At 37.5% G+C, this 19,462-nt stretch overlaps 1 protein-coding gene across 7 annotated transcripts in view; it reads right to left on the bottom strand.

Annotated features, from left to right (window-relative positions):
* Positions 1 to 19,462, bottom strand: part of LOC136035336 (E3 SUMO-protein ligase EGR2-like) — a 99,251-nt gene that overhangs the window by 34,661 nt on the left and 45,128 nt on the right. For 5 of the 7 annotated variants that reach the window (XM_065717071.1, XM_065717073.1, XM_065717070.1 and 2 more), the window contains 2 exons: positions 8,268 to 8,522; positions 3,219 to 3,599 (listed from right to left, as the gene is read on the bottom strand). In XM_065717071.1, coding sequence (XP_065573143.1) covers positions 3,219 to 3,599; positions 8,268 to 8,522 — 636 coding nt within the window. The remainder of the gene's footprint in view (positions 1 to 3,218; positions 3,600 to 8,267; positions 8,523 to 19,462) is intronic. The other 2 variants (XM_065717076.1, XM_065717074.1) reach the window with 1 other exon arrangement.

Below are 19,462 nucleotides of genomic sequence, written 5' to 3'. Positions count from 1 at the left end.
TACCCATTTGCGGTATTCCAAAGCTGCATTCAGAAAAAAAAGTTTGTTGGCCCTTTGTAGCCGCAAATTCGACTTAGTGCTGTCAGCTTCTAACTGAGCTGGAACAATAAGTTCCTTGGCCCCATGACCCCTTTCTCCCTCACAGCAAAACGTTTAATCAGGGTAACAAACTTTAACCAGGGCAAGAAATCTTGAAAGAGTCATTGTCATGTGAAAATTTTTTGGGTTCCTTTCCAGTCAAATATTTGGTTGGCCTGACTCCTAATAAAAAAATAAATAAAAGTAAATAAATAAATAAAAATGTTGACTGTTTGTAATTCTCAGGGGAATCAAATTTTATTTCCAACTTTTTTCTTGTGTATTTGGGGTCTTCATGGCCGAAAGACTAAGAGAATGTTAAGCCAATAAGAAAAAACTCATCAAAAATTATTTGCTTGGTTGTATTCTTTTCTATTTTTTCTTGCACACTGCTGTCCCCTTAGCCCAAGGACTTAAAGACAGAAGTTTGGACCTGATTGGAGAAAAATTGTTTTGACCTTTCCTGGGCCTTAATTTAGGGGGGACCATGCCCCTAGCAATTTTTTGTACACTTTTCACCTTGGCAAAGAATCAGCTGCTCTCTAAGTTTCAAACTGATCACGGACGTATAGTTCTTTTTTTGCCATTTCCAAGTCCCTCCCCTCCTAACAGAATATGTTTTCCCTGTTGGTCCAGATAATGTTTCCTGAGAGTATGGATAAATAGGTCAATAAATAAAAGAGCCAATAGGACATGTGATACCAAATCCAACTATCAAAAATTTGCATAATTTATAGCCTTTGCCCCAGAGGCTGTGGGGTCATTTCATCTCTGGAGGTATATTCGCTGGGCTTTTTGACTATCCTGAACAAAACCACATGCAAATATTTTGATCCTATCTTGGAAGGGGAATTAAGAGGGGTTGTGTAGCAAAAAGGACATGGGAGGGGGCTAATTGCCCTCCAGTTACTTTTGACCCTCAAAAGAACCCCATAACTTACAAGTTTCAATGGAATGAGCCCCCTCAAACGTTTTTACGATTACCCCTTCTGCACGAAGGGGTTTCGGTAAAAATAAAAATAAAGAAATAACACATTGAAGGCATATGACAGGGAAAAGGTGGGGATTAGCGTCAAAAATGATTATACATCTATAATTCGGAGAATAAGGAGAATAATTCGATCATTACTGTCATATGGTGGTGTAGTGGTCTGGGTAAACTGAACTCAAATTCGGGCAATCAGGATCCCTTCAATAAGGGTACAAAGACTTAACTACCAAACAATCAAAACAGCTTCAAACTTGACTGTCACGACATCCATGGAAATATGTGTATGGCGATCGCCTATAGAAATTTTTTTATAAGGATGAGGCAATAGAAAGTAATATCAAGCTTAAGATTGTTGACCAATGGACTCAGAGAAAGCAGATACAGTGGATAAAAAGCAGCGTAGACCAATGCAACTCACTACTGCTTATGTGCGGGAAGCTACAGATGTACAACGACAATATAGACACACTAATAAAATCAGCAACGTAATTTCAGATTGTGATAAGCACACAAAAATTATATGGAGCAGGAAATTGCACTGCTCACCAAATATCGCAAAAATCTGTTTTACAGATTGATCGTTAAGGCCACGCAGGGACTGGAGTAGTGACCTGCCCCTGATCTGAATTAGGATTTTGGAACCAGGCTAAAATGTATGGAATGGAATAAGCAGCTAATAGACTGGATGAATCAAAATGTGCCGGTAGGGAAATCATCTGGTAATCAAACATGCCTTAAGGCTCTTGAGAATATTCAGTTTAGACAAAAAAGCGAGCTGGATAGTACTAGGAAGTTTTAAACAGACTAGCATCCAATGGTAGGTCAAAAATAGCCGTATTACACTGATATGGACCCCAAGACATTCTGAGATCATAGGTGAAGAATTGGCAGATGAAGCAGCTAAAACAGGGGTCTCAATGACTTGTAATGGGTCCGGACTTTTCATTCACATCCCTTTGAATAGCTGGAAAGCGGCTATAAGGATATCGTGGAACAAAAGTGGCACAGAAAGGTAGGAAGCACAAAAACAAAGGAAATACTATGATTCCAATGTTTAATCCCACGTTGACCAAATATATTCTTCGACTTACAAGGTCTGAAAGACAAAGGGTTATTGAAGCCACTGCAGGATTTGGAAATTTTCAGAATAATCTCACATGAATTGGAAGAGTTCTTTCCCGTTTTACCAAAAATGTCAGACGACATGGAAACAAGAAGGCAATTAATAGGCAAAGGTCCGACCGGTATTAGACACCGGCTGAGCCCATTCCACAAATTGGATGTTAGGCTAGAGGAGGATATAGTTACAGAGGGTGGTGTCGGACACCTGGCAAGATGTATCGTAAGGATGGAGGCATTACCTTTTGATCTCTAAACTATTTTTATTGTTTTTTATGGGGGGGCTAAAGCAACGGGCCCTCGTGACCTGAGCTTCGACTCAGTCTGTTAAGTCTACCCATGGCTCTTCACTAAGTGTACCTTCAAGTGTTGTCTCTGATAAAACAAATATGAAAGTCCAGATAAAGCACCTGAACTGCGTTTGAAATCTGCCAGTATGTTATCAATTAGCCAAAAAATTCTCTTCCCTAGTTGCCAAGATACCGATTATTCTTTTCTTGGTCTTACTTGACTATTACCTTACTGATTGCTTGACTTATCATTTGATTGTGTGTTCAAAACAGTAAAATCACTTATTAGGAAAAACAAACTCAAACTAGAGGAAAGCCAAATCCAAAACAAACAAAAATTAGGAATAATTAATTAGCAATAATAATAATAATATTAATAATAATATATATATATATATATATATATATATATATATATATATATATATATATATATATATATATTAATTATAAATTAAATAATATATATAATTAATTAAAATATTAATTAATATAAAATTAATATATATTAATTAATTAAAAAATAATATATATTTATTATATATTATTGTAAATAATAATAATATATATTATTATTGTTAATAATAATAATAAATAATAATTCATAATTAATAATAAATAATAATATTAATAACAATAATATAATTAATCATAATAGCAATAATTAATTGGCAAAAATTAATTAGCTTAAAACAAAAATTAGCAATAACTAAAAATAAAAACTACAAATAATAACTTACTGTTCATTGGGGGATCATTCAGAAAATTATCCATAGGATTACTTTCAACATTATTTGGTCCCATCATTGGATTCATTCCACCACCAGGTCCACATACATTAGGCTTAATATCAGGGCCACTAGACGTATTACCACTTTGACCACTAAGGGTTGCACAATTATTACTACCACTATTTTCACAGTTATTCATTGATTCACCACCGTTTGGTGTACTGGGTTCGTCTTTCACTGTTACGGACGGCACAGTAGTTCCAGCATTAGCCGCTAACGGATCAGGGGTTGGACATTCGGATTTGATATGAGGCTGAGTGCCACACGACGGCGTAGGAACACCATTGCTGCCATTTTTTTTCTCTTTTTTAGAATCCTTTAACATAGCGTCTGAAAAACAAGGAAGGATTATTTTCGAAGAACCAAGTTGGGCAAACATTTGCTGACACTTGAAATCTGAAAATCGGCAAACTGCCTTTTTATAGCAGAAACTGCGTTTTTTACAGTAAAAACTACAGTTTTACATCTTCCCGCCCAGGAAACACGAACTGAAATTTAACAACTTTTTAATACAAATTTTGCGAATTAGTGGTTTGGGGGTTTGCTTCCATGGAAAGTAAGCTCTCTTAATCCCTTAAAAAAAACTGACTACTAGTGAACAGGCTGTGGTGTTCACCCCTTCAGGTGCAATGGAGTTTGTGGGCCATCCCTTCTGTGCTTTGGTACGCCCTTCCTGTTTACCTTCCCAAGATTTCTCCGTGTACCCAGTTAGAGCTGGGTCGACTCTGGTTGAGCTTACAGAATCGCGCCACGGATTCCCGTTTCAAACCAAATAACCAGACACCAAGACCCTTAATCCTTAAAAAAAAACTGACTACTAGTGAACAGGCTGTGGTGGTTTAATTCCTTATTTTCTGATTTTAATTGCCTATCTAAAGACCACTGGCAGTTGATTTCTGTATTTTAATGTCCCCTCCAAATATTTATTTTAAGCAAGAGAATTTTCTTCACTAGCTATATTCACCACCAAAAAAAAAAAAAGGTAAAAAGGAAAAGAATAAGGCATTGGACTTTAGCTGCGGTGCTCATCTCCGTTTCATGGCCCTTCGGCCAGAAAGTGCAATGAAGGTTGTGGGCCAGCCATTCTGTGCTTTGGTACGCCCTTCCTGTTTACCTTCCCAAGATTTCTCCGTATACCCAGTTAGAGCAGGGTTGACTCTGATTGAGCTTATAGAGTCGCACCACTTGTTCCTGTTTCAAACCAAATAGCCAGACACCAAGACTCGAACTAATGTGTTTTCACGAAAATGTACTTCAAGTAGAGCGTGATAACCAATCGGCTCAATCTAATACAAGCTTCTAAAAAAAGGTAAAACCTATTAAGAGTTTTCAGATAGCAAACTGGAGGAATTTGCATTATTTTAGGCAACGTAAATTTAACGCAAGAACCTATAAACATTGAGGCGTATATGGCCCAAAAATCCACTGAGGCAGGATAGAAGAGAAACAACGAATACCTGTAAAGCAGTCAAGAGAATGGTTGAAGAAACCTTTAGGGACTTTCACTCCCCTCCGCCTGGTATAGGTTTCAGAGCCCAGCTTGTAAGTTACAAATACCTCATTTTTCTAATTTTTCCGAATTACTAACCCCCCCCCCCAACTCCACCAAAGAGAGCGGATCCGGTCCGGTTATGTCAGTCACCTATCTTGGACTTGAGTTTACTCTTTCCACCAAGTTTCATCCTGATCTCTCCGCTTTAAGCGTTTTCCAAGATTCCCGGTCCCCCCCCTCTAATGACACTGGATCCGGTAGGGATTTAAAATAAGAGATCCGAGTTTCGAGGTCCTTCTAAATATGAAATTTGATTAAGATCCGATAATTTCTTCGTAAGTTAAAAATACCTAATTTTTTTAATGTTTTAGAATTAACCCTTCTCCCCAAATTCCCCCAAAGAGAGCGGATCCGTTCCGGTTATGTCAATCACGTATCTAGGACTTGTACTTATTTTTCCCACCAAGTTTCATCCCGATCCCTCCACTCTAAGCGTTTTCCAAGATTTTAGGTTCCACCCCCCCCCCCTCAACTTCCCCTTCACCAGATCCGGTCGGGATTTAAAATAAGAGCTCTGAGACACAATATTCTTCTAAACATCAAATTTCATTAAGATCCGATCACTCCTTCATAAGTTAAAAATACCTCATTTTTTTAATTTTTCAGATTAACCCTCCTCCCCCAACTCCTCCAAAGAGAGCGAATCCGTTCCGGTTATTTCAATCACGTATCTAGGACTTATGATTATTTTTACCACCAAGTTTCATCCCGATCCCTCAACTCTAAGTGTTTTCCGAGATTTTAGGTTCCCTCTCCTCAATTCCCCCCAATGTCACCGGATCCAGTTGGGATCTAAAATAAGAGCTCGGAGACACGATATTCTTCCAAACTTCAAAATTCATTAAGATCCGATCACTCCTTCGTAAGTTATAAATACCTCCTTTTTGTAATTTTCAGAATTAACCCCCCCTCAACTCCCCCAAACAGAGCAGATCCGTTTTGGTTATTTCAATTACGTATCTAGGACTTCTGTTTATTTTTCCCACCAAGTTTCATCCCGATCCCTCCATTCTAAGCGTTTTCCAAGATTTTTGGTCCCCCCCCCCAACTCCCCCCAATGTCACCGGATCTAGTTGGGATTTAAAATAAGAGCTCTGTGATACGATATCCTTCCAAACATCAGATGTCATTAAGATCCCATCACATGTTCGTAAGTTAAAATACTTTATTTTTCTATTTTTCCGAATTAACCGATCCTCCACTCCCCCCCCCCCCAAACGTTCAAATCGCGAAAACGACTATTTCTAATTTAATCTGGTCCGGTCCCTGATACGCCTACCGAATTTCATGGTCCTAGCTTACTTGGAAGTGCCTAAAGTAGCAAAACCAGGACAGACAGACAGACAGACCGACACAATTAACGATTGCTATATGTCACTTGGTTAATACCAAGTGTGATAAAAAAAAAAAAAAAAAAAAAAAAAATTGTCAATCTTCAATTCTCAAATTTTTATTCCAGGTTCAACCAGTTTCCTCCTGCCTTTTTCCTTGCTTCTTGAATTTTCTTACTAACAAGAACAGTTTTGATGGTTGGAAACCTGTTGCTATAGGACCTAGGGTCAGCCTGGCCAAACACAAGCACGCATAAAGTTCCTAGATTGAGAGATGGATTGGACAATGCAACTGCAGGAGACTCTAAAAAATCCTTAAATCCTTAAAATCAGTTGGAGAAACCGTGTCAGCAACAACGAGATCCCTACCGGCAAAGGCCAGCCAGATATCGCAACCGTTGTACAGCAGCGTAGATGGCAATACCTTTTAAACATCCTCCCCATGCCAGATTAAACTTCAAAAATACTCCTCCACTCAGACCGGAAGGCACCTGTTGCCGAGGAAGGCCAAAGAACACGCTCGGTAAGGCGTATGAGCGTGACAGAAGAGCCCTCCAGACGAGTTTTATTCTAGAGTAGGAATACATATACGCAGAGGTTCACATGAGGGAAGATTGGAGGCTACTGACCGACGCCCTGTGTGCCTCCAGAGGCACTAGAGTAACTAAGGTCTAAGGATCAGACTAAAGAATCACATATAGGCTTATATATCTTATGCTGACAGAAAAAACAGGAAGAAACAAAAATGTCACAGCAAGGCTTGTTACATCAACAAGTCTGACATGGCAAGAAGATTAAGGCTTGTAACTCCTCGGCCAGCAAATGCCTGAGAAGGGAGGCACATTCTAGCAATGAGATTCCAAAACTGCTGACCACTTATGCTTGGCTTTTTTAAAGCAAAATAGGACTGTGACTGTCAGAAGACTAGACATCGGTAAGTTTTGAAGTTTCCACAGACAGTAAGATGACTTTAATGGCTTGGGCTCGATTGAAACTCAAATAATAACTACATGGATTCAGTTTCAACTTGGGCTAATCACAGCCTCTGTATCCATGACCAAAATGGGTTATGAGCCATCAGCTAGTCCATGGTATGCTTTCAGATAGTCCTTTTGGCAAAATGAACAGCAAAGGATATGTAGAGCTCAGAAACAGAGATGGGGGGGAGACATTGACAGACTAAGCATCTGCGCTGCTCAAGTTGAGTCGAAAGTTTCCACAGTTTGAGATGCAGTGAGCCCTCCTAGCAACAAGAACAAAGGCAGACTTAACAAGTAGCTCTATTTATTTTTCTTATAGGATTGAGACAATATAGCTTAATCAGTCTGAAAAATATCCAAGTTTCCATAGGCACCCAGCAAAGTTTAAAATGCCTGGCCTTCAGTCCCTTGTTTTTTTTTGTTTTTTACCAAGTCCCAAGCCTCAAAAAAATTGTGAAGCGTTGTCCCACATCTTAATTGCCTAAACAAACCTTCCTTGTAAGAGCAACTGGCCCTTATATAAGTGAAAAAAAATGCCCAAACTAAACATTCCTTGTAAAAGCAACTGGCCCTTATATAAGTAAAAAATAAATAAATAAAAAAAAACTAACAGAAGTCAAGGCACCTAAAATTGTATCTAGTGCTGCGAGACATTTCAGAAGAGATTAAAATAGAGCTTCCAACTTTTAATGCAGCTAGCAAAAAAAAACAAATTGCATGATTCACATACAAAAACAAACACATACTTGTAGAAAAAAACCAGGGGATATAATTTTAGCCTACAAAATTGTATTAGAAGGACATTCTTTCTGCTCTTCTTGCCCATCCCTTGTACCATTTGACTGGAGGAAATTCACTGTATCTGCTGAGCCAACAAACACTTTCAAGTGCAACATAGACAGTTTATGGCTACACCAAGAGTTTAAATACAACTTGGAGGCATCCAAATCCTCAACTAGAAGATGGCAAGTAAGCAGACAATCAGCAAAAGTCAACATAGAGCTTAACAAAGATAGAAATCCTTATTTGAGGTAATTGATTGACAAGAACCATGCTGCATCAACACAAAAAAAAAGGTTTCCATGTTAAAAGAAACACATATTTTAAGAGTAAGCATATTTAGTGACAAACCTACCTGTTGAAGAAACCGGTAATGACTGTGGAGGAGTTTTAGATGGAGAGTCTAATAGACTAAGGTCATCAGAAGGTAAAGAAGAAAGTTCACTTAGCATTTCATCAGTTACAAATTCATCTATATCACTAAAATCATCATTCAAAACACAGGATTCATCACTTTTCTGATCACTTTCGGAGTAGTACCTTAAAACAGAGCTCAGTGGAACTGCTGCAGGATATTCATCTTCTTTGTGTCTTTCAGATAAGTCAATATCTGGAACAGAAAAGCAAAGTTAATTTACATCCATTAATGTTTACAAAATAATAAAAACTGCTATCTATAACAAATGTACATATTCAATTCTAAAAGTTTAGGCAAAACGCGAACAAAACTATTAATATGAGCATAAAATTAGCAACCTAAAATGTCTCTTTTTGTTCTATCATACCTCCTTCTATGCTGAAAAGCTGCTATTCTTAACCTTTACCAAAGATTTCATAGTTCTGAGCAATTCACAATAGTTCCACGACATTCATTGTAAGAGCAAAATTGTTAAATTGCCCAAAGTTAGGGCCCGGTCAAAAGAGATTTAAAAATCTTAGAAGATTTATTCCTGAAGTTCTTTGCCTTTCCCTTAGAATAGCAAAATTGGATTGCCTTTTCTACTCCAGCAGATTGTTCAAGATTGACCTTTTATTTACTTGTTAATCAAATGTTAATATATACTTGTTAATACAACCCACTGGTCTTCACTGGTCTGGCTTCCAAAATCTGGCACCTGAATCTGCCAATGAAAACTAATCTTTTGTTGCTCCAAAGTAGCAACACTGATGTGTCACTACTTTTGCACAACTAGAGAAGATGCAAAGAGGTCTGAGCGGTTGTAGTAATGAGCTGTACGTTTTGCTAAATTTTAGGAAAGAAGTGACAGTGAAATAACAACCCTCTGAAAAAAGCTAATATAGTTATGTAGGATCGTTGTAGGGACATTGTAATTCGCAATTACTCTCTTATGAAAATAACAAGTTGCAAACGGTCGTAATTACTAGTTATTTACTACCAGTTACTAAAGTAAAAAGGTCTGAATACGCTCTTAAAATCTGCCAATGATCGGAAGAACTAGTAGTATGTTCAGACCCAGAACTACGATAGTTGCCTTGACTACAGTGATTTCAACCATTGTTCTGTCAAAGTCCCTGTGTCGAAATTAGGGTGGCAGTTTCTCACACTTTCGTGTTTTTGGTCATATTTTTTACCTTATTTTACTTGAATAATAGCCATCTTAAGGAAAAATCAGTTTTGCAAAATGTTAATAGAAAAGCATCAAATTAGATTACTCAAGTTCAAGGGTTCAACCCGATGTAAAATAACCCGATGTAAATAACATCGGGTTTTATACACCAGGAACATACCTAGGAACTTTTGGGGCCTAAGTCCATCAAAACAACAAAAATAGGCCTAACTTGTAAAAGCTGAGATGTAAATAACATCGGGTTTTATACACCAGGAACATACCTAGGAACTTTTGGGGCCTAAGTCCATCAAAACGACAAAAATAGGCCTAATTTGTAAAAGCTGAGATGTAAATAACATCGGGTTTTATACACCAGGAACATACCTAGGAACTTTTGGGGCCTAAGTCCATCAAAACAACAAAAAATAGGCTTAACTTGTAAAAGCTGAGATGTAAATAAAATCGGGTTTTATACACCAGGAACATACCTAGGAACTTCTGGGGCATAAATCCATCAAAGCAGCAAAAAATAAGTCAAACTGCTCACTGGCATTTTTCTCTGTAGCTTCTGCTTTGATTCTGCCATCCGGTTTGTTATCAAACTATCCAACTATCAAGTGGCAAATCAAATTGGATAAAAATATCAGAAAGAATTTGGATTAGCTGTCTTAGCAGCCTACATATGGACGCAAAAGCAACCATTCGTCTTTTTTCTAATATTGGATTAACCCTGAATGTTGATAAATGCGAGTATCTGGGATTCAACGTAAAATCACCAGCTACAGTTTTTGCACTACCTTGTGGATATTATTCTATTCGATGTGTGATTGTTATTAGGCTTGCTATCCATATTTGTAGTACGCTCTCTTGGCTCCGTGTAAAAGCTATTGTCGACATTAAAAAAAAAACTTCAGATGGGCTACGGAAAAGTCGTTGCTAATCGTGGTCGTTGCTCACGTCGAGCACTCACCTGTCTATATAGTAAATTTTGTAACCACTCTGTTTTGTTTATGTCTGGTATTTATCCTCTGCTCCAGAAAAAGCAACTAAAATCAGTTCGAGTGATGTATTTTCGGTACCTAAAGTACCTACTTTATTTGCCTCGTTCTTACCGTAATCATGCCATTGTTAGTAAATACAGTGCTACGGATATTACTGAGTCATAGGAAAGATTAAATACTGTTTTAGCTGATAATGTTATTTTTCTTTAGGCTGTTTCCCCCCGCTAATCAGGTTGTTTTACTATTAGTGATTTTGCATTATATTGTGTGTTTTGAAGTTTGTTTATGTTTTTTTTATGGCACTTGGTATTTAACAAGTGACATATAGCGATCGCTATTTCTGTCGATATGTCCTGATTTTGCTAGTTGGGGTACTTCTAGATAAGCAGGTGTATCAGGGACCAGAGCAGATTAAATTAAAAATAGTTGTTTCCCCAATTCGGGCATCTGGGGGAGAATGGAGGAACGGTTAACTTGGAAAAATTAGAAAAAATGAGGTATTTTTAACTTACAAACGAGTGATCAGATTTGGAAAACGTGAAAATTGAGGTATGTTTATCTGTAGCGCTTAGAGTGGAGGAATCGGGATGAAACTAGGTGGAAAAATAATCACAAGTCGTAGATACGTGATTGACATAACCAGAACTGATCCGCTCTTTTTGGGGGAGTTGGGGGGGGGGATTAATTTCGAAAAATAAAAAAAAAATGAGGTATTTTTAACTTACGAAGGAGTGACCGCATCTTAATGAAATTTCATATTTAGAAGAATATCGTAGCTCAATCCCTTATTTTAAATCCCGATCGGATCCAGTGTCATTGGGGGAGCTGGAGGGGGGAACTGGAAATCTTGGAAAACACTTAGAGTGGAGAGATCAGGATGAAACTTAGTGGAACAAATAAACACAAGTCTTAGATACGTGATTGACATAACTGGACCAGATCCACTCTCTTTGGGGGGGGGGGGGGGTGGAGGGGTTGGAACTAATTCAGTAATTTGCAAAAATTAAAAAATAAGGTATTTTTAACTTACGAACGGGTGATTGGATCCTAATGAAATTTGATAGAAGGACATCGTGTCTCAGAGCTCTTATTTTAAATCGTGACCGGATTGTGTTACATTGGGGGGGGGAGTTGGAGGAAAAAACTGAAATCTTGGAAAACGCTTAGAGTGGAGAGATCGTGATGATATTTGGTGGGAAGAATAAGCACAAGTCCTAGTTACGTTATTGACATAACCAGACTTGATTGGCTCTCTTTGGGGGAGTCAGGGAGGGGGGGTAAACTAGAAAAAATATAGAAAAAATGATGATTAGAAAAATGAGATTTGGAAAACGTGAAAATTGAGTATCTCCATTTTACGATTAGGTGATCGGATCTTACTGAAACTTGATATATAGAAAGATCTTATATCTCAGATAATCCATTTTCAAATCGGATCCAGGGACATAGGCGGTTGGAGGGGGAAACAGAAATCTTGAAAACTGGAAATCTTGGAAAAAGCTTAGAGTAGAGAGATCAGGATAAACTGGAAGGGAATAATAAGAACAAGTTCTAGATATGTGATTGACATAACTGGACTGGATCTGCTCTCTTTGGGGAAGTTGGGGGATTTCCAGTGCTTTGGCGAGCTCGATGCTTCTGGACACGTTAGGACGATGAAAATTGGTAGGCGTGTCAGGGAGCTGCACAAATTGACTTTATGACAGTCGTTTCCCCGATTCGACCATCTGGAGGGCTAGAGGGAGAGGAAAACTTGAAAAAACTGAGGTATTTTAACTTACAAATGGGGGATTGAATTTTAATAAAATTTGATATGCAGAAGTACCTTATATCTCAGAGCTCTTATTTTAAATTCTCGCCACATCCAGTGATACTGGGGGGAGTTGGAGGGTGGAGCGGGAAATCTTGGGAAACGCTTAGAGTGGAGAGGTCGGGATGAAACCTGGTGGAAAGAATTATCACAAATCCTAGATACGTGATTAACACAGCCGTACTGAATCCACTCTCTTTGGAGAGGGGGGAGGGGGTTAGGGGGTGTTAAGTCGGAAAAATTCGAAAATTTTTTTAACTTACGAACAGGTAACTGGATCTAATTAAAATTTGATATTTAGAAGGAAATTATGTCCCAGGGCTCTTATCTGAAATCCCGACCAGATCTGGTGACATTGGGGGAGCTGTAGGGGGAAACAAGAAAGCTTTGAAAACGCTTAGAGTGGAGAGATCATGATGAAACTTGGTGGGTAGAATAAGCAAATGTCGTAGATATGTGATTTATGTAACCAGACTGGATCTGCTTTCTTTGGGGGAGTTAGGGGGTCCAGTGCTTTGGTGAGTTCGGTGCTTCTGGACGTGCTAGGACGATAAAAATTGGTAGCCGTGTCAGGGACATGCACAAATTGACTTGATATAGTCATTTCCCTGATTCGACCATCTGGGGTGCTGAAGGGAGTGTAAAAATTAGAAAAAATGAGGTATTTCTAACTTACGAATGGGTGATCGGATTTTAATGAATTATGATATTTAGAAGGACCTCGTGTCTCAGAGCTCTTATTTTAAATCCCGACCAGCATTAAGCCTCTAATTTTTCCTTTTAAATCAATTTATTGATTCTTATAATTTTGCTAGAGGTCATGTTATATGAGCTCTTGGCTCTTCTGACCTCGTCACAAGTGCCATATGAGCTCTTAGCTTTTGTTTTTTCTAGTACTCCACTTGTGTTTGTTGTTTTGTAGCGGGTTAAAAATAAATTATTATTTATTATTCAAGTGTTGGCACCACTATTCGCAATATTGGCCGACGGCCATACACGATACTAGGATTGGACGATAGCTTTACTCTCGATATTTTGGATCAGGTTTCTGCTTAGTCTACCTGATTAACTCTTTACTTTGTTTAATTTCAGTAACAGAAATTGTAATTAAAGAGTATTTTGCATAATTTATTTTTAAACTTTGATTACTTGAATGGATATCATGAAACCCCAGACATGAAGTTATTCCGGCTCAAAAGGAGAGAAAAATAATTTACTGACTGGTTTTGCCAATTAAAAAAAGGGAACATTTCAATGTTTATCCGAGAGGTCAGTTCCATATTTCAGTGATCAACTGACCAGCTCTTGAAAACACTCTAAGAAGGGATGTCTCTTGTGCAAACGAACAGTAAATATATTTCTTACACCTCATGTAACGAGATTTTAGTGGATCAGGTTTTTTGGGAACTTTTGAGTCTCTATCAAAATCTGTAGAACCGTGATATATTAATCAGCACTTCCTTGTACCGATAAGTAGAATATAGAACACACGTAACCTAAACAAACCTGTTCTAACATAACCCAACCCGAAATATAAACTAAATATTTAATTGAAATATAGCTACAATGTATTTTCCCACTGAGCCGAAGCTAATTGTCTGGCATAAAGGCAATGAAAAGCAGTTTTTGTCTCATATTCGCAATACAATTTCTCGCTTGTGTTCTATATAACAAGAAAGTACCGATTCAACTGCTGACGAAGCATGGAATTGGAAAGCCTGGGATTGACCGCTAAAACTTCGTCGTGTGCACCCAAAAATTGGTTTAATTCTATTGTGACTAAATCACAGGGACTTTCATGGCACTTGCATCCACTGAGGAACCTATCAAGGTCAAGTATATATCTCTTGATGTTTTACTCTCAACTTGGAGAGGGTCGTTAGGTAACATATGAATTTTCTTCAAACGCAGATCAATGTATGTGGTAATCGTGACGGGTATGACCTGATCAGGCTTACAAACCTAGAGGGTATTTTAGTCAGCAACGCTTTTAGAAGTTACTCAGCCACATTTGAGAGTCGTGACTAAACGTAGTTTGCGTTTGAGAGCAGACTGTACCAATGTAAGAGCACAAATATGGATGCTATGTATCAGTACGTATGAGTCAATGGAATAAATACATTATTCTTCTTCTCTTGGCCATTTGTGAAATAATTTTGCTACTACCTCTATCAACAGCTCACTGCATCCCCAAACCACCTGATGCAAACACTTCTAGGCACGCTCCTTCTCCACCCTGATATACTGGAGCGGCACAAGGATGATATTTGACCATCTCTCATGCCTCATCCGTAGGACAATATCAACTTTTCTATTATCATAGCAGTGGAAAGCAGGATTGAAACACATTTTTCCTACAGTTTACTGTTTGAGATACCGTCGGACAGCCTGGTACTTAAAACAACCCTTTGGCAATTTCTTCTTAAAGTATCAAGCAAATCGTCTTTCGACGTAAACAGTCTTTCGGAGCACCCATACTAAAGAACCATACTTAACCACTGTCATCAGTGGAGTTTCCAATAGTATATTCTTGGTTTGTAGACTTATCTTTACATTTTTCCAAACTTTTTCTACCTGTGAAAAGAACACCCTTGCCCTTGGCCTCGGCTATTCTACTTTTAACATTTCCACTGCACCAACCGTCTTTACTAATAATACAACCTAGGTGAGTGAAGATGTCTATTTGATCGACCTTCTTTTTATCCATCGTCATCTATTCACTCTCACTTATTCCTGGCCTTAGTGACTTGGTCTTCTTGACATTAATTTGCAAACATATTCCTGCGCACTATATCTGAATGCATAAAAAAAAACATTCATTTTGCGAACGTTTTCATCCAGGATGCTCAAATCATCAGCATAATCTAACTCCAAGAGATTTTTACATCCCCATTTGATTTCCTGTTCTTCTTTTGTCTTTGCTGAGCTCCTTACGACAAAGCTCATCAATATGAACCCCCACACTGCTTAACTCCGGATACGATGCAAAACCAATTACTAACCCCAGTCCCTGCTTTAACTGCAGCAATCTTTTTTTCATGCATAACAATAATTACTTTTTATTTATTTATATGGTATAAAATACAAGAATAAGACCTTCCCTAAAGGAGTTAGATGAATCAGGTACTTATCATTTATATTCATCTCATAATGAGAATTGGTCGACCCACCCTCTCCCTTTCCTAAAACCACACTGTTCTTCTCATAAGATTTGACCTACAAAATCTCTAAGTCTAAAAAATGTCATCAAGTAATTTGCTTCTTTCAGATATCAAGCTAATATTTCAATAACTACCACACTCACTCTTATCACCGTTCTTATAGAGTGATTTAATTACTGTTTTTCTAAAATGGCTAGGTACTGCCCCTTTTTCAAAACTATATTCATAATCTTCTGTAATTTATCTCTAGCTTCACAACCACCATATCTTAAATACCCATTTACCACACTATCAGCATCCGGAGAATAATTATTTTTTATTCCTTTTAAGAGCCAATTGTCACTAATACAAGATAAATCTTGCATCAGCTCTAAAGTGTCCAAAACTTGTTTATTCTTTTCCACATCTTTCCTTTTAACTATCGCGATTTAGCACATTATCAGAATGCTCTGAAAAGCCCTCTTTAGTACTTTTCTTGTCATTAGTTGTGGCACCGTTCCTATCTTTAACTGTGACAAGTCCAGATTGCCTATTCCTTCCCAATTTTTTGATATTACAGTACAGTATTTTACTAGTATGCAGTCTGGTTACATCTTCCAGAAATTCCGCAATTTTATCCATGGCCTTCATTTCACACCCCCCTTTATTCACATTCTAATATTTTCACATTTTATTTTTTTCATGGCCTTCATTTCACAGCCCCTTCATTCACATTTTGATGCTTTCTGCTTTCTTTCTTTACATACCTTTTATTTTCATATAAATTTATCACTTAAAAAATTCTTGTACAAATCTCTCCTCTTCATTAACCATTAAACATTTGTTGATAACTTTCCTATCTAATGCAGCATCAGCGACTTTAAAAACTATTTCCCTAAAATTGTCCCAATTATCGTCTATATTGTAAATTTTAGACTATCCAGTTTGGTATTTTACGGTTCCAAAAAATTTTCTCTCAAATTCTCATCCTGGAATCTACAAACGTCATAGCTTCTCCCCTTCCTGAACTAGATGGTGAACTAGACACTACTAAATGGTGGTCTTTACTTTAAACGTCAATAAAAGTATTCCTTTATACCCCAGTATCTTGTACCACTCATGCCAGTCTTTGGTTTAAAAGTACTTTTAAAGATTTTGTAAAAACATTTTGTACCTCCTATAAGCATACCCTAGAATTGATTTTGGATGGTACATATACTGTCAAAATGCCAGAAAAAAGATAAATTAAGAAAGTATATTTTTGGCCTCTAACAGGTAATAGGCTGATAGCTTAGCATCAAAAAAGATTTGTGTTAGACCAACACTGACGAATCAATTTATTTCGGGGCAGGGACAGAAGGAGGGCCCAAAGGCCCTACTCTACGTAGATACCTAGTACCTAACTAAAGCTGAACCTTTCTTTTGTTTATAGGTATCTTCTAGATGTCTTTTACTGGAAGGTGATTTAAAAGCTACTGTTTTTGCCAGGGCTGTCTTTTAAAAGTCCAAACTGTTATATATAGCATACAAAATGCTTCAAATAGGTAGGTCTATTGAATACTCGATAGAAGGAATTGAAGTTTTTTATGCGGGATTTTGCAGCATGTGTGGCAAAGATTCTAAAGAGGTAGGGTGAGCTATAAGGACATTCAGGCGGAAAACCATAAGTTGCTACAAACCACAAGTAGCCTACGCGATGGCTTACCCTAGAATTACCAGTCGGGAGTCCTAGAGGAGTGGAATCCACTCTAGGGCGTTGAACCCACTCCTGAGTTGTCCTAATTTTTTTGGTAAATCTGTGCTCAAAAATTAGTAAGAAGATATATCACATGGTTTGACGTTGAAAAATCCACTTTGGCCCTAATGCTGCCTTATCAAGATATCTGGGGACCCTTGTGCTTCTGTCTCAACGGTTTCCAAATATACTAGCTTCAGAGGTTTCATGAAAAATATGCAATTCAATCGAAAAGTCGTCCAAGCTCCCAAAAACGAAACAAGGTATTATGGTGATAGTCGGGGAGGAATATTTAGAGGGATTGACCTATTTTTGGTGTTCCATAAATAAAAATTCTTTAAAATCTAGACATATTGTTTAAAGAGCTGTGTAACTGTCGGCTTAATTTATGTGCTTTACCACATTCAAGCGTATTTGGCGAACGAAATTTTTCCAGGTTCAAAAACCAAACTCAGAAACAAACTGCTGAATCAAATAGTGCAGGACTTGTATACTCCAAGCAGAGCCGTTCCTAGGGTTGGTGATGTCCGGGGTAAATTTAATTAAAGCACCCCTCCCGACTCAAATAAGGCAAAATAAGCCAAATGAAAGTGAACAGTTTGAGCAAAGTGGGCAGCCTCCCAGCTGGGGTGCCTGAGGTAGCTGCTGCAGTGTTTGTTGCAGCTGTTGTAGCATGGGGCAACAGCTGACGCAGTTGCCCCATTCTCTTTAGAACGGCTCTGACTCCAAGTACTAAATTCATCAGCTAAACAGTTATTCTCTTTAATGTTTGTTCTTGGTTGGCCAAAAAACAAATAAAAAGTTACTTTTCTTAGTTTTTTTTTTGTTCCAAGTCATACAAAATAAGCTACAGCTTGAGCCTGAGAATTTGTTCGGATCCTGGACTACGGTAGTTGACTCGACTTACTGTAAAGCCAACAATAGAAAACTTCGGTTAAAGTTCTGAACTATAGAAGATAGAACGATCAAAGTTAATAATTAATAGTAATAATGTAATATAATCACTATTATCTTAAGCTTATTAATCTATCTTCTATATATATATAAAAATAAGTTGTCTGTCTGTGGATCTGTGGATCAGGTGACGTCATGTTACTGTGTCAGCTGACGTCATGAAATTAGTTGTCAGGTGACGTCATGTTTCTGTGTCGACTGACGTCATGAAATTAGTTGTCGTCATTTTTGCTTTGACGGTGACATCATTCAAGTTATATAAGACATATGTTCACGTAGAAATCTATTAATGTTTAAGTTTACAATGACTGATGAAGATGCTCAAAGAGTCTATGCCAAAAAACTTGCTGCTGATAGAGAAAGTCAGAAAAGAAAGCGTAGAATAAGCAAATGTTGTAGAAACGTGATTGACGTAGCCGTACGGGATCCACTCTCTTTAGAGGAGTTAGGGGGTGGGGCTCAGTGCTTCGGCGAGTTTGGTGCTTCTGGATGTGTTAGGACGATGAAAATTGGTAGGCGTGTCAGTCAAAGTTAATAATTAATAGTAACAATGTAATATAATCACTATTATCTTAAGCTTATTAATACATTATAATTAATACTATATTATTATTGCTAATATTGTCAATGTTTTATAGTTAACAATATAGTAATAATATTTATAATTATTAATATAGTACGGGAAAAGTCATCTAGAGTTCGAGGGCAAATAGTAAGATTAGCTGTGAATAGGGCAGGGGGAACCATTGAGGTTGACTGTAGTCCAACTATAATCAGCTAAAGTTCAAGGTCCGCACACATCTAGAAAGAAAAGTATTTTACCTCGAGGTCCAAATTTATTGCAAATGGTGTAATTATACAGCGTGGAAAACTATACACCATCATAAAAATAATACGGTTCAGCGCATGGATTTGCCATAGAAAAAAAAAAGTTAGCAATGCGGAAAGTGTGTCATTTTTCGGAAGCGTTACTCATTTTGTGAAAAATTTTAGGCTTACGGTTGCGAATAATTGAAATGCCGACATGTTTTGAAACAAATATATGGCCGACGATGACCTAGATGGTTCTGAAATCGAGTATATTGAAAATATGGTAAAGGTCCAGAATAGCAGCTCATTAGATGAAGACACGCTAGAGCAAAAAGGAAGACACTTTTTTGTTCACGTTTTGACAATTTTATCCCCATCCCCTCTCCCTGAAAAAAAAAACAAAAAACATAAAAACAATGGAAAGAGAGGAAATATGTTACACTAATATGTATTATAAAATAATATTAATGAACGCTACTTAGTAATCTTTTATGCAGCACATTATAAAATGAGAGTTAAATAATTTTGT

This window comes from Artemia franciscana, chromosome 14 (assembly GCF_032884065.1).
Source record: "Artemia franciscana chromosome 14, ASM3288406v1, whole genome shotgun sequence".
Taxonomy (NCBI): domain Eukaryota; kingdom Metazoa; phylum Arthropoda; class Branchiopoda; order Anostraca; family Artemiidae; genus Artemia; species Artemia franciscana.
Note: the sequence above shows the minus strand (reverse complement) of the source record. Positions and strands in the feature narration are given on the sequence as shown.